General features: G+C 47.5%; 1 protein-coding gene across 4 annotated transcripts in view; it reads left to right on the top strand.

Moving 5' to 3' along the window:
- Nucleotides 1-15,917, top strand: part of ACVR1 (activin A receptor type 1) — a 397,514-nt gene that overhangs the window by 187,161 nt on the left and 194,436 nt on the right. For all 4 annotated transcript variants that reach the window (XM_069225144.1, XM_069225147.1, XM_069225148.1 and 1 more), the window contains one exon: nucleotides 1,859-2,076. In XM_069225144.1, the coding sequence (XP_069081245.1) occupies nucleotides 1,859-2,076 (218 nt within the window). The remainder of the gene's footprint in view (nucleotides 1-1,858; nucleotides 2,077-15,917) is intronic.

The raw sequence follows: 15,917 nt of genomic DNA on the forward strand, positions 1-15,917 counted from the left end.
GCCTGTTTCAAAGGTATGTGCTCACCCATCTTCATTTAGTGTTAGTGGCAAATATTCTACCCAAAAATAACGTATCATTGATTGATACTTCACCTGCAGATTCCTCACCACATGAATCTCCTCAGGAGCCAGACTGGCCCTGTAAATGTTGACATGACTCTCCTCTGCCAGTAGGTTGCTCCCTGGTTGCTACTCAGTGTGGTACTTCCCTGGATGGGACATCTCAAAGCTCTATATGGCATCACCCCTTTCTCTGAAATCGTTTTTTCTGTCTCCTTCAACATGGATGTTGAGTTGCACTCTGTTCCAAATGTCTCCAATTCATTTTTTGCAGTACTTCCGGAAACCAGAAGTTAGGCTGCCATATGTGCCATTTCTGTCATTCTTGAGATCCATCATCTAGCTCCCAGAGTTCCTACTTATGGGTTTGGGCTTTCTTTGCACCACCAGGCCCGTTGTCCGTCTGTACTGTTTCCTGTTGACATCTGTCAAGGACCGAGTGGGGACTCCAGATATGTCTGGAGGCCACAGTGAACATGGTCATAGGTACCTCACCAGATCCTGCTCCCAGGATAGGTACTGATCTGTGGAAGGGAGGTCACACAAGTATTTTCATTCCAAGTTTGTTACGTACTTAACTGAGGACTATTCTTTATCTCAAAGTCTGTCCCAATTGCTGGCCATCCCTCTGATTGGTGAATACATTCTCCAATGCAGACCTTAATGTTATCTTTGGAACTATGTGCTACCCTTGTGGACATTAGCCCAATGACGGACTCCTGTCTCTGTGTCTGGCACTGTGGAGTCCTTTTCAGGCCTCTTATGCTAACTCTGCTGAAGAAGCAGCTTACACCCAGGATTTGCTGGCTATGCTGCACTCCTCTTCTGGTATGCTTTTGATGCCAGAGGTTCATGACAGTGCCTCCACTGGCTGCCTCGTCTCTCTTGCTGGTTGACCCTACCAATATTTCCAATCCTTTTTGATATCGGCAAATATTATTTTGCCACCAAAGGCGTCAACCCTAGTTTCAGCCTCCGTGATACCAATGACCTTAATGGCACTGTCTACAGGTCATTTTTTCAGTAAATGGCGCAGCCCGATTTTGAACCTCTGCAGTTCTTTCAGAGGACCTAATATATTTTAAGCTAGCTGGAACATTGTCTTTGCCATTTACAGAGATTAAAGTTAATATTCTGACCAAAATATTGTAGACTGTTGATGTTGAAACCTTTAAAACCTTTGAGTGAGATGGTGTGAGGTTGCCTCTCATTTGTAAACCCAGTGCGCTGGGCTAAAGGTTCAAGGGTTTACAGGTGTTGGTTCCTCTTCTTGCTCAGGATCTGACAGCATTTCAGTGAGTTCAGCTGATGGAAGAGACATGTGCCTATTGGCATGTTACTCCATGCTGTTTCAGAGATAGTACGTTTAGGAGTTTTCCCTTTGTTGGATTACAGAATGGATCACTTTTTCTGTTTTGGTTTAGGATGATTTTGGAGGGGGATGATGGGCATCGTCTCATCTATGTCTATCTGAAGATGTGAAAAAAAAAGACAGAAACTGACTTAAGAGTGCAATGGTTGCTCCATATATGGCTCTGTCTTGTAAAATCTTAGGAGATCTCAGTGTAGAGTGGGAGCCATGCAGGGAAAGTTGTTTCAATATTTCTGGATTCATTAATGCCTGATTAAAGTCATGCGGTTGTGGAATCTGCAGCTAGATAAGGTACCCATCAGAGGCATCACTACTGAAGATGTTACTTAATTATTCAGAAAGTATCTTTGTAGTATAATATGAGTAAAAAGTAAACCCTTTTTTCAATTTTAACCAAGGGGCATATTTTTGTTTTTCATTTTGAAGGTAAAACCAGTAAAGGAGATGCTTTGAATTACAGTGTGCAGTCCTTGGCCATTGTGATTCTTGCTCCTGTGATTGTGTTGATCATTCTGTCTGCGGTTGCTGTTCTTGTCTTCCGAAAAATCCAACAACGCCAGCTTGAACGTCTTAATGCCAGAGATGCAGAATATGGAACCATAGACGGACTTATTGCATCAAATGTTGGAGACAGTACATTAGCTGTAAGTTATATTTTACTGGGCCTAAATATGCATTCAAAATACAGTATGGAAAAAAACTAAGCATGTACGTTGATGATTAAATTGCAATCTAGAAAGTGTCAAACATCATCAATGCTGAAAGATGACAAGTTTTGTTTCCTGATATTGATTTAGGACCGAGCAAGAGATTGGGTTGTCTAACAAATCATACAAAGCTGATAGCTATATATTCACCAGTCAGTACTTTGTATTTGTGTCCACCGCTTTTATTGAAATAAATACTGTTCCCTTTAATTTTGCCTTTTTATGGTACAAAAGCATTACATTTACTTCTTAAACAGGGGCGAAGTACAGTTGTTTTCATTGTCTACGTTAAACGTGTACAAATCTTATTTGAAGAAAAAGTGTCTATATATACACACACACACACTCATGGCGATAGCCAGTAGGTACTTCTAGTTTGGACTAGCGTTTTCCATAAACTGAGCTTTTTTGTTTTGGCATTAACTTTGGCACTGTTTGACACATCTTCATGAAATTTTCAAAACTAATAGGACAGTCAGCTCAGCTGCTGTGTTGAAAAGTTCAGGGTGTTTCATTCAGCGAGGGCTGAGAAAAAGGTGTCCTCCAAAACACTTTTTCCCCATTCTCTGTGTATGGGGGTTTTGCCTTCTTTAGACATGGCTGCAGCCCGAACTGCTGAACTAAATTACACCAGATTTGGCAGGAAGCTAGATCTTGGCCTGCAGATTGTGTTTTTTGTGATTTGGTGTAAATCGGTTCAGTGTTGAGTTATTTAAGGTTAAAATATAGATAAGGAACATGGATCTTTCGCAGATCCACTCGCGGAGGATTCGTGGATCTGGGGGAAAAGCAAAGCCCTGATATGCTGGCTGCCACCTAAAAGGAATGTGGCAGCCACCATATAGTTTCTCTCATCCCCCTGGGAGAGGTAAAGATATAGTGCAAAACCATACAAGGGGCAGGGTACAGGTATCCTGATCATTTGGGACAGATGGGGGCAAACAATTGCCCAGTTATTGTTTTTTTTCTTTTGTTTTTTTCTTTTGCTCATTCCATGAATCCACCGCGCGCCCCCCTGTGTAAACTCCCAAAGGATCCACAGACACAGGGGGAAAAAAATACACCTACTGCATCTAACCCCATGCTGCACACTGCTGCAGGACATGCTCAGCGTGAGTTTGGTAGGGTTGGCTGCAGGGCGGACTGTAGGGCCCGCAGTGAGCCCTCACTGCGCTTGGCCAAAAGCCATGCGTGCCAGTGGTTGTATTAACACGCGGTGCGTACAAATCACTTCACGTAAAAAAAAAAATCGAATTTAAAAAAACTAGAAATTCACTGAAAAAAATCTAAGGTTATAGGGACATTATAGTTGGGTTCATGTTTTACCGGTACAAATCCATTGAAATTCAGCAGCTTTAAGCAATGAGTTATAGTTTCTTAAAATAAGGACCATGTTTCCATAGAAAAAGCATTTTTAACTTGCCTAGATCTTTGGTGCCTCTTTACAAAATTTTCCCAAAGAAGTGTTTCCGAGAATCTTGTTATACATGGGAAGTTTCGGGGTGATCTGTAAAGCGAGCACTGAGGAAAAAAAAGGGGGGGGGGAAGGGGGTTAAAAAAAGTTGCATTTCCCATGTTAATTCCCATTAAACATGACTACATCGCGACTGCTGCAAGGAATTACCCCATATTTGGCAGAAAGGTAGCTTTTGGCCCAGAAAGAAGCCTTTTTCTTGTTTGGTGTAAATTTGTTCAGTAGTTTTTGAGATTTTTAAAAAAAATTTTTTTTATTGATTTTATCATATCAAATATATAAAAGTAGAACAACAGTCCCTGCAGAGCAGCATATCTAAAGAGCAATAGCCGCCCACTGCAATATTAACATACATTCTGTACAGGAGAAATCAGACAGGTACACATTGATCATTACAATCCAGTTTGTTCTTCTAAATTTCCCATCCATTAATTGGGGACAAGATCTGTACGGAATTACCACGGGGCAATTTCTGCCAGAGATGCAGTAGTGATAACATACAGTTGGATAAGGGATATCAACAGATATAAACAAAAGGGGCAGGTGGGGAATACAACCAGACAACAGCAGCCATTCACCTTCCTGACATAGATGCCAGGGTACAGAGGGGTCAGTAATTCGTCCGGGCTTCTTTGGTTATATCACTCACTCGTCTTGGGCCGCTAAGAAATTATTCAGTGGGGTCCAAATATCTTTGGGTCTAGACCCTTCAGGCATCAGGCTCCAGAAGACTATAAGCTGATCATGACAAAAAGCAGCATCTCTTAGCCATTCAGAGCGGCGCAGCGCTCTCGTCCCGCCCCAGCACATGGCCACTCTACGCTTGGCTAACAGCAATAGTAGGCCCACTAAGCGTCTGTGTGTTGCCCTGATGTCCTCCACGCACCCAAGCAGCACGATTCTAGGAGTGGCAGGAATTTCTAGTTCGACCATTTCAGAGATTGCATTGAAAACTGCCACCCAGGAGGCGTAAACATCCGCACATTCCCACGCCATATGTAAAAAACTAGCCTCTGGCGCCCGGCAGCGCGCACAGCGTGCATCTTCGCGCAACCCCAAGGAGTGCATCGCACTGGGGTATAGTATAGTCTGTGCAAAAATTTAAAATGCAGCAATCTAAACCTGTAATTTGGCGTCCACGCTCTCATATGCGCACAACAGGTACGCCACAGAGCCTCCGAGATGGGTTCTCCCAGATCCGCCTCCCACGCTAGTCTAGACGGCTCCCGGAGATTATTCCTCTGTTCCTGCATACAGTTATATAATTTGGTGACCAGCTGTGAGAAACTGGGGCTGATTGCAGAGGCCCCATAACTTTTTGCCCCCATTTTCCACTTTATGCTGGTGTTTTCCTGACTCTGATGGTGCCCTGGGTACTGCTAACCAGTCCCAGGGCCTGTGCTCTGTGTAAAATGGATATGCAAATTAGGCTAATTATAATTGGCTAAGTAAACCTACCTATAAGTCCCTAGTATATGGTAGGGCATGTAGGTTTAGGGACCACAGCATAGGTGGTGCACACCTAGGTGCATTGCTGAGGTGCCCAGTGTCATTTTAAAAGCAAGCCTGCCTTGCTGGCTGCTTTTAAATTAAAGTTATATGCAAATTCGACTTTGGAATTAAAGGTACTTCCAAAGTCTTAAACTACCTTATTTTTACATATAAGTCACCCCTAATGTGTGCCCTATGTGCCCCTAGGGCTGGGTGCCATGTAACTATAAGCAGGGACTTTATAAAAATAGATTTATAAGCCCTGGTGAGGTAAAAACAGCCAAATTCGTTTTTCCCTCATTGAAGTAAATGGCCTTCATAGGCTAGAATGGGCAGACTTTATTTAAAATTTTAAAGTCTCCTTAAATGTTACATACCAAGAATTTGGTATCAAATTGATTGTTATAATAAATCCCACAACTTCCAGTTGTTGGATTTAATATAACTAGTGCAGGTAAAAAGTTTAGACTTTACCTAAAAAGTTGCCAATTTCAGCTCTGCATTGTTTTTGCTGCTGTGCTCTGATTGGCCAGCCTGCAGCAGCTTCTGCCAGGCTACTTTAATGAGGTGTGAAGTGGCCTGACTTCACACAAAGGAATGTGCTTGGGGGAGAGAATCTCCCCTCAGCAGATGGGGAAGCAGGAAGGGGGAGGGCTGCCAAACTGGTCTTCAAAGGCAGAGAAGGACATTTGCAGCACCCAGCAACACCCCCACATCCTGCAACCCCAGACAGCTAGGTGCCCCCTTGATTAGATTAGGAGAGGGCAGGAGAGGGGTGTGTTTATGATTTTTAGCCACACCAGTGGGTGGGCTCAGCCAGATCTCTCCTCTAAAAATCAGATTCATCCATTTTGGATTTTTAGAGACTGTTGCCTTCTGGGATGGATTTTTGCCACACTTCCCAGGAAGTGGTCATCACAGGGGGACGACCCTGTCCCTGATTGGAGGACCAGGGCCCCCCTGCTTTTCACCCAGGAGCAAGGATAAAACTGGCAGACCTGCACCCACGCCTCAGATCCCCACCAAATTTCAAGAAGAAAGAACTACAAGGAGAAGAAGGACTGCCCTGCTGGACCCCTGGCCTGCACCTGGACCCTGCACTCAGAAAGACTGCACCAGCTGCACACTTGGGCTTCACCACAAGAAGGACTTTGCCTGGCTTCCACTGGTTCAAGGAGGGACTCCCTGTTTGCTACAGGTGAAAAATTGCTAACCAGAGTCCCCTGCACCAACTCCTGAAAAAGTGACCAGCTGACCACTGTCCAGTGGCCAAAAAGGAGTTTGCGCCAGGTGCACTCTGGGAATTGAAGTCTGCACTTCCCAAGGACCATCACAGAACTTCTGGACCCTTGGGGTGAGCTGTGGACCCCAAAAGAACCTTAAAAGAACATCTGGGTGAAGCCCCAGAAGTTTGGAAAAGATTGGAGAAATTTTGGAAAAAAGCTCCATAAAGTGACCGACCCGACGTGGAAATTCTAGCCGGCTTGCCTCAACCGCGACCCGGCCTGACTTCGTGGTTCGTCCCGGTAAAGAAAAACATCCGAAAAAAAGACTAAGTCCGAACGTAAAAAGTTGACCAGGACCTTCCAGCCATCGTATCCGAGAAGGGCTCCACGGACGTCGGATCAAGATCCAGGTTTACCCCGGTCGAAGGATTTTCATCTCGAAAAAACGACCAAGTCCGAAGGTAGAAATCACCACCGAGGAAACCGACTTCGCGTATCCGGACAAGGGCTCCAGGAGGTCGGATCCAACTGGCAGGTTCGTCCCGGTGAAGAAAAACTTCAAAATAAAGACTAAGTCAGAAGGTAACTTTTTAACCGAGGCTTCCCGCGACCTGTAGCCGAGCAGGGCTCCATCGCGGTCGGCCTGAAAGTTTGACTTTGTCCCGGTCCTGGTGCAACCAGATGACCCGATTGGCGCTTTTTGTTTCTATGCGCTAGAAAATAATAATACTTTAAAAATTCATATCTCCGGTTCCCCTGAACCGATTTTAATCGTTTTTGTGTCATTTTAAAGATAAAAATATAAGCTATTTTTATAAATTGGTTTTGGATTTTTAAACTGTTTCCTGTGTTTTATTTAATTACTGTTGTGTGATATTTGAATGCTTTACACTTTGTCTCCTAAGTTAAGCCTTGACGCTCGATGCCAAGCTACCAAGGGTAGAGCTGGGATTAATTTACTGAGACCTAACTGTACTTTTGTGGAGGTTTGTGGCTTGTTGCTAGGTGTAGGTACCTACCTGCCCTACCAATAACCCATTTTCCAACATAATTGGAAGCAGCGACGGGATCCTGTACTTGTGTTCAATATCACGTTACAGTTTTAGATAAAACAAATTAAAAATCCTTTAAATTGTCCTAGTGCAAAAATGGTTTTTAATTTTTAATTTTATTTTTATTTTTAAATTAATTTGGATTAATTTCAATTATTGAATTTTTGTAATTTTTCTAAATTCTTGTTACCAATTTTTGCAAAAAGTTTTTGTTGACACAAAACTAGGGAACCATGGAGCTTGATCTGGCTAGCCTACCCACACTGACAGTAGTCCAGCTTAGGGGGTTGTGTATTGAGAGGGGGTTGCCTGCAACCCCTGATCTCAGGAAGCAAATCCTGATTAAATCCCTGACAGCATGGGCTGAGGCCCAAGAGGTAGAGACAGAGGAAGCTCCAGAGCAGGAAGAAAAAGAGCAAGATGCTAGCTCTAACCACTCAGGGGAGGGAAGGCATCAGACCCCAAGTGAGGAAGAGGAGGAACGGTCCTCACTGGATACAGTCACTAGGGGCAGACCCAAAGCTAGTGGTAGGAAGAGGGTCCTTTCAGGAGGAGAGAACCCATCCATCAGGGAAAGAGAGCTGGAAGCCCAGCTAGCCTACATAGCTTTGGAAGCAGAGAAGCTGGCCCTAGAAAAGAAAAAGTGGGCATACAAAGAGAAAAGAGATGGAAGCAGCGATAAAGAAGCTGAGGTGTCCATGGGTGGGGGAGTTTGCCCCAGATTACCCAAGGGGGTGGTTCCTGCTTATGTAGAGGGGGATGACATAGATAAGTGGCTAGGGGCCTTTGAGAGGGCACTCCAAATGAGAAGGGTTAAGCCTCAATACTGGGGTTCCCTTTTGTGGGAGTTGGTCCCCAACTCAGGGAGGGATAGGCTTCTGACCTTAAGGGGGGAGGAGGCAGATTCATACCCTAGTATGAAGAGGTGCTTAGTCAAGAAGTTTGGTCTGACCCCAGAGCAATATAGAATGAAGTTCAGGGACACCCAGAAGGTCAGTACCCAGTCTTGGGTTGACTTTGTGGACACCTCACTAAAGGCACTAGAGGGCTGGATTATTGGCAACAAAGTAAATACTTATGAGGGGTTATACAATCTGATCATGAGAGAGCACATCTTGACCAATTGTATCCAAGAAAGGTTACGCCAGCATCTAGTGGACTCTAAGCTGACCAACCCTAGAGAGCTAGGGGAGGCAGCTGATGAGTGGTTGAGAACCAGGGTGGTTGTCAAGTCCCAGGGGGGAGACTCCAAGAAGGGGGGGACAGGTCCCCAAAAACCTAAGGAGGGAGGTGGTAAGCCCACCACAGAGACTCCCTCTGTACCCCAGAACCCTAAGAAGGAGGAGAGTAAATCCCACTCCCACTCTGACATGCAGAGACAGGGAGACCCCGGGTTAAAAAAGCTCTTGGACAGTAGGGCCTGCTTTGACTGTCAGCAGACAGGTCACTTCAGAGGAGATGCAGCCTGTCCAAAGAAGGTGGTTAGCACTGGGCTGTCCAGTGTAGCCATAGAGGAGGATTCCTCAGATGATGAAATCCTCCTAGCATTGTGCTGGGAGACAGGACCAGATGGTAAGCTGGTGATCCCTGAGGGTGGGAGTAGGCACTTCCACCACATTCAAGTGAATGGGATCCCTACCACTGGCCTGAGAGACACCTGTGCCAGTCACACTGTAGTGAGTGACCGGTTAGTGACCCCAGACATGTATGTCCCAGGAAAGACAAAGAAAGTCAGGATAGCCACAGGGGAGGTCACCTCCAAACCTGTAGCCATAGTGCCCCTAGAGAGGGAGGGTATCCTTGACTGGATTAGGGTGGTAGTCAGTGCTGACCTTCCCCTAGATTGTATCCTGGGCAATGACCTCCCAGAGGTGAGTCTGATCACAGATGGGGTGGTCGCCCAGGGCGCCCCCCCAACCCAAAGTCCTGGGGAGTCAGTCCCTACAGTTAGGAGACAGGGGTCCCCAAGAAAAGGAAAGAAGAAAAGGAAGGGTAGGCCACTCTTAAAGAGAGTTCCAGGGAGCCAAAGGCCTTCTGCCCCAGTAGGGGGGGAGCCCAGAGTTGGCACTGGTGAGGCCTCACCTGACCCCAAGGAAGTCCTGAGTAGTCAGGCAGCTGTCCAGATGCAAGGTGTTGCCCCTGCACTGACAGAAGGGAGAGTGGAAGGAGGGTGTCTGCCACAGGAGGTGGTAGCCCCCCACTCTAGACAGCAAGAGGGGTGCCAGGACCCCAAAGATGCCCCTAAAGCAGCTCAGCCACCTGTCAGTGGAGAGCTTAGGGTGTGGTTCTGGGTACTGACAGCTGTCAGTAGCCTCTGCTGGGTGCTAGCCTTCCTGGCAGCACTGTACTTGGCCTGGGAGGCAGACCCCAGAGCCAATAGCAAAGTAGGCCCCCTGACCCTATTGGTCATGGTGGGGTTGCTCAAGTGTTGGGTGACCTCTTTGGGTAAGCTAGGTGTTGCCCTAGCAAAGTTTGGAGTAGGGGAGGTGGGCACCTCACTACCCAAGTTGGCAGAGAGAGAGGAGGAAGACCCCCCTAGAGGGAAGTTTCAGTTTGAGTTGGGTCCTTTTACTGTTGGGATGGCTTCACTACCCAGAGGGAGTGACCCTGACAGGGGGATGTAAGGCAGAGTAGGCCCTGCAAAGGGACAGCCAGTTTTCTTCACTGTCTTCCTCGCCTAACAAGCCAGGAAGACTCTCCCAGGGTTGGGCTGAGTCTCCTGGGCGTGTGGGCTGGGGGGGGGGGGTTGTGTGAGAAACTGGGGCTGATTGCAGAGGCCCCATAACTTTTTGCCCCCATTTTCCACTTTATGCTGGTGTTTTCCTGACTCTGATGGTTCCCTGGGTACTGCTAACCAGTCCCAGGGCCTGTGCTCTGTGTAAAATGGATATGCAAATTAGGCTAATTATAATTGGCTAAGTAAACCTACCTATAAGTCCCTAGTATATGGTAGGGCATGTAGGTTTAGGGACCACAGCATAGGTGGTGCACACCTAGGTGCATTGCTGAGGTGCCCAGTGTCATTTTAAAAGCAAGCCTGCCTTGCTGGCTGCTTTTAAATTAAAGTTATATGCAAATTCGACTTTGGAATTAAAGGTACTTCCAAAGTCTTAAACTACCTTATTTTTACATATAAGTCACCCCTAATGTGTGCCCTATGTGCCCCTAGGGCTGGGTGCCATGTAACTATAAGCAGGGACTTTATAAAAATAGATTTATAAGCCCTGGTGAGGTAAAAACAGCCAAATTCGTTTTTCCCTCATTGAAGTAAATGGCCTTCATAGGCTAGAATGGGCAGACTTTATTTAAAATTTTAAAGTCTCCTTAAATGTTACATACCAAGAATTTGGTATCAAATTGATTGTTATAATAAATCCCACAACTTCCAGTTGTTGGATTTAATATAACTAGTGCAGGTAAAAAGTTTAGACTTTACCTAAAAAGTTGCCAATTTCAGCTCTGCATTGTTTTTGCTGCTGTGCTCTGATTGGCCAGCCTGCAGCAGCTTCTGCCAGGCTACTTTAATGAGGTGTGAAGTGGCCTGACTTCACACAAAGGAATGTGCTTGGGGGAGAGAATCTCCCCTCAGCAGATGGGGAAGCAGGAAGGGGGAGGGCTGCCAAACTGGTCTTCAAAGGCAGAGAAGGACATTTGCAGCACCCAGCAACACCCCCACATCCTGCAACCCCAGACAGCTAGGTGCCCCCTTGATTAGATTAGGAGAGGACAGGAGAGGGGTGTGTTTATGATTTTTAGCCACACCAGTGGGTGGGCTCAGCCAGATCTCTCCTCTAAAAATCAGATTCATCCATTTTGGATTTTTAGAGACTGTTGCCTTCTGGGATGGATTTTTGCCACACTTCCCAGGAAGTGGTCATCACAGGGGGACGACCCTGTCCCTGATTGGAGGACCAGGGCCCCCCTGCTTTTCACCCAGGAGCAAGGATAAAACTGGCAGACCTGCACCCACGCCTCAGATCCCCACCAAATTTCAAGAAGAAAGAACTACAAGGAGAAGAAGGACTGCCCTGCTGGACCCCTGGCCTGCACCTGGACCCTGCACTCAGAAAGACTGCACCAGCTGCACACTTGGGCTTCACCACAAGAAGGACTTTGCCTGGCTTCCACTGGTTCAAGGAGGGACTCCCTGTTTGCTACAGGTGAAAAATTGCTAACCAGAGTCCCCTGCACCAACTCCTGAAAAAGTGACCAGCTGACCACTGTCCAGTGGCCAAAAAGGAGTTTGCGCCAGGTGCACTCTGGGAATTGAAGTCCGCACTTCCCAAGGACCATCACAGAACTTCTGGACCCTTGGGGTGAGCTGTGGACACCAAAAGAACCTTAAAAGAACATCTGGGTGAAGCCCCAGAAGTTTGGAAAAGATTGGAGAAATTTTGGAAAAAAGATCCATAAAGTGACCGACCCGACGTGGAAATTCTAGCCGGCTTGCCTCAACCGCGACCCGGCCTGACTTCGTGGTTCGTCCCGGTAAAGAAAAACATCCGAAAAAAAGACTAAGTCCGAACGTAAAAAGTTGACCGGGACCTTCCAGCCATCGTATCCGAGAAGGGCTCCACGGACGTCGGATCAAGATCCAGGTTTACCCCGGTCGAAGGATTTTCATCTCGAAAAAACGACTAAGTCCGAAGGTAGAAATCACCACCGAGGAAACCGACTTCGCGTATCCGGACAAGGGCTCCAGGAGGTCGGATCCAACTGGCAGGTTCGTCCCGGTGAAGAAAAACTTCAAAATAAAGACTAAGTCAGAAGGTAACTTTTTAACCGAGGCTTCCCGCGACCTGTAGCCGAGCAGGGCTCCATCGCGGTCGGCCTGAAAGTTTGACTTTGTCCCGGTCCTGGTGCAACCAGATGACCCGATTGGCGCTTTTTGTTTCTATGCGCTAGAAAATAATAATACTTTAAAAATTCATATCTCCGGTTCCCCTGAACCGATTTTAATCGTTTTTGTGTCATTTTAAAGATAAAAATATAAGCTATTTTTATAAATTGGTTTTGGATTTTTAAACTGTTTCCTGTGTTTTATTTAATTACTGTTGTGTGATATTTGAATGCTTTACACTTTGTCTCCTAAGTTAAGCCTTGACGCTCGATGCCAAGCTACCAAGGGTAGAGCTGGGATTAATTTACTGAGACCTAACTGTACTTTTGTGGAGGTTTGTGGCTTGTTGCTAGGTGTAGGTACCTACCTGCCCTGCCAATAACCCATTTTCCAACACCAGCCTATTAGGCGACCGCGCGCAGCAGAGAGACTCCAGAGCGCGAAACTCCACCGGGGCCTCATCCGAACTCCACAAGCGGTTCCACAAAAAAGAACGAACTCGGATCACATACATACGCTGAAGCGTTGTGCACTCGCGACCAGCCAGTATCTCAGATACATCAAGCAAGCGATCATCCATCATCCAATCTCTCAACTCAGTTAGGCCAGCATCTCGGAGAAACCCACGTACTCCACCGTCACGATACAACTGCTCGTCAGCTATCGCCATTACCGGTAAGGAAGGAGCGAACAGGACCGAAACCCCGGACCGCCGCATCAACATACCCCACGCCCCCGGGACAGTACACGTCCTCCGAATGCTCTTGCCAGGTCGTCCGGCCACACAGAGTCGCTCTCAGGCGCCAGGTGCGGCAGATAACGGATAGGATTCAGCCAGTAATACACATAGTGCGCCTGAGCACATAGATAATACAGCTCCATATCCGGCGCAGCGAGCCCACCTAGTTCGAATGGCAACGTCAGCCTCTCCCATGAAATACGCGCGCGTCGGCCCGCCCATACCAGGCAGATCAGTGCTGAGCGCAGACGCCTCAGGTAACTTCTCGGAAGCGGGAGAGGGAGATTCACAAATAGGTACAAAAATTTCGGTAGAACTACCATCTTTGCAATAGCAATACGTCCTATCAATGACAGCGGGAGGGTTCGCCAGGACTCTACCTTCCCCTCCAGCCACGTCAGAGCAGTGCCATAGTTAGCCAGCCACAGCTCCTCCACATCACAACTCAGCTGTATACCCAAATACCGCACCGGTCCATCCGCCCACACCAGAGGGTATCGAGAGTCATACCGCTGCACCCTGGGGGTCAAAGGCAGCACCACTGATTTAGACCAATTAATATTAATACCTGAAAAGGTACCGAAACGCACGATCTCATCAAGTAGTGCATCCAGATTCTGGTCGGTATTCCGTACATATAATGCAATATCATCTGCATACAGAGATATAAATATTGGTCGCTGCCGGAATTGCAATCCTCTGTCATTATAATTCTGTCGGAGCCGGGCCGCCAGGGGCTCCATTGCCGCAGCAAAAAGGAGAGGGGATAGCGGGCAACCCTGGCGTGTGCCGCGTGCAACAGGGAACGGGGCAGATACATTCCCATTAAGGCGCAATCTAGCAGTGGGCAATGTATACAGCAATCTAATCCAGCGGAGGAAGCGCACACTAATTCCCACCCGACCCAACAGAGCGAACATATAGTCCCATGTCAAGGAATCAAATGCTTTAGCTGCGTCCAGGAAAACAGCTGCCGCATTGTCATCTTCTACCAGTGTTCCCGCTACTGCGAAAAAGGTGCGCAAATTGTGGCCCGTAGACCTTCCCGGGACAAAACCCGACTGATCCGGGAGCACCAAACTGGGGAGAAGAGGCTGTAGCCTCGCCGCAATCATCTTCGCTAGGATTTTGTTGTCAATATTTATCATGGAAAGCGGGCGGTACGAGTCACATCGGGTCGGATCCTTTCCAGGCTTCAGGATTGTCACTATCAGTGCCTCCCGGAGCGAGGTCGGGAGCGACCCAGTCTCCAGGGCTTCTGCATAGACCTCCAATAGTCGAGGGGCTAATATATCCACATACTCTTTATAAAACGCAGAGGTTAGGCCATCCAGTCCAGGTGACTTCTCTCCAGGTAAGCCGCGTATGGCCGCAGACACCTCCTCCACTGTGAATGGTTCATCTAAGTATTTCCTATGCACCTCATCAAACCATATTAACGCAATATCCTCAAAGGGCATCTGTGCATCAGTCACACCAGCTCCCAACGGAGCTGCATAGAGCCCAGCGTAAAACTCAGTGAACACCTGCATAATTCCTCCCGATCCCGACACACTCTCACCCCCTCCATCCATGACCTCAGAGACATAGTCATTGGCCCAAGGTTTACGAAGTAAAGCTGCCAATGTACGTCCAGCCCTTTCACCCTCCCCATACGTGCGCGAGCCTCCCTCCTGAGGAAGCAAATTTCCCTAAGAGAAACCTCCTCATACAGCGATATCTCTTGGCGGATCTCCGCAAGGACTTCATTAGACCAGTTAGATTCCAGTCGTCTTTCCAGCTCAGCAAGCCGTGACTCAATTTCAGCCATCTCTCGTCTCAGTGTTTTAACTATACCGTGTTGTTTCGAGATACAAACCCCTCTAATAACAACTTTAAATGCCTCCCAAAGGGTTCCTGGGGACTCCACCGATCCCTGATTCTCTGCAAAGTACATTTTAATCGCCTCCCGCAGTTCCTCACGGAAGGCCGCATCGCGAAGCGCCCCCCTAGGCAGCCGCCACATAATAGATCTACCTAGTTCAGTCGGTATCTCCTTTTCCAGACACACCGGCGAGTGATCTGACAGCGTACGAGGAAGATGTTCAACCGCTCTAGTCCAGGCCAGCATGTCCCTGGAACCCAGCCAGCGGTCAATACGAGACCAGCTACCATGCACATAATTCAGACATGTCACTGAATTATCTCGCCACTCCATGCCGCCACAAGTCAACTAGCGCACCATCACGGCCTCCAAGGCCCTAGCCGCCGCAACATGTTGCATCCTGGCCTTACTCTCCCTGTCCAGCTTGGCATCAAGTACGACATTAAAATCTCCCCCCCAAAGCACCGCACCCGGCCCCAACGACTCCACCAGGCGCCACAGCTCCATGAAGAAATCTGGATCATCAACATTCGGCCCATACACAGCGACTAGGCGGCACGGCTTGTCCAGTAGCACACCACTCATCAGTACATATCTGCCATTGGGATCTACCAGAACTTTTTTCGTTCGCCACTGCAGACCCTTGCGAATAAGGACTGCGACTCCACGGGAGTAACCTGAGTATGTTGAGCAATGCATCTCACCTACCCACCCAGATTTTAGTCTGGCTGACTGTGTCTCCTGAAGCATACATGCATCAATTGCATGTCTCTTAACATATGCAGCCACAAGTTGAGCTTTCCTACTATCATTAAGCCCTCGTACATTCCAAGTCAAACATCTGATCCCAGATACTTCCTCACCTCTCGGCCCCATCCACAGTCAGCCAGTCTTGCACGCAAAGGCCAATCCCCACCTGCCATAAAGTTTGCAAGGAAACAAATAGAACATTCATACATAAATGAAGGGACAATACCCCACTAACATGTGAGAAACCCCCCACCCACTCAGGCCCCCCAATCGGACCCAACTAATTACCCACCCATCTTGGCCCCAAAACCCTCCTCGAAAACAAGAACAGTGAATAATAGG

The sequence above is a fragment of the Pleurodeles waltl genome, chromosome 3_1 (genome assembly GCF_031143425.1).
Source record: "Pleurodeles waltl isolate 20211129_DDA chromosome 3_1, aPleWal1.hap1.20221129, whole genome shotgun sequence".
Lineage (NCBI taxonomy): Eukaryota > Metazoa > Chordata > Amphibia > Caudata > Salamandridae > Pleurodeles > Pleurodeles waltl.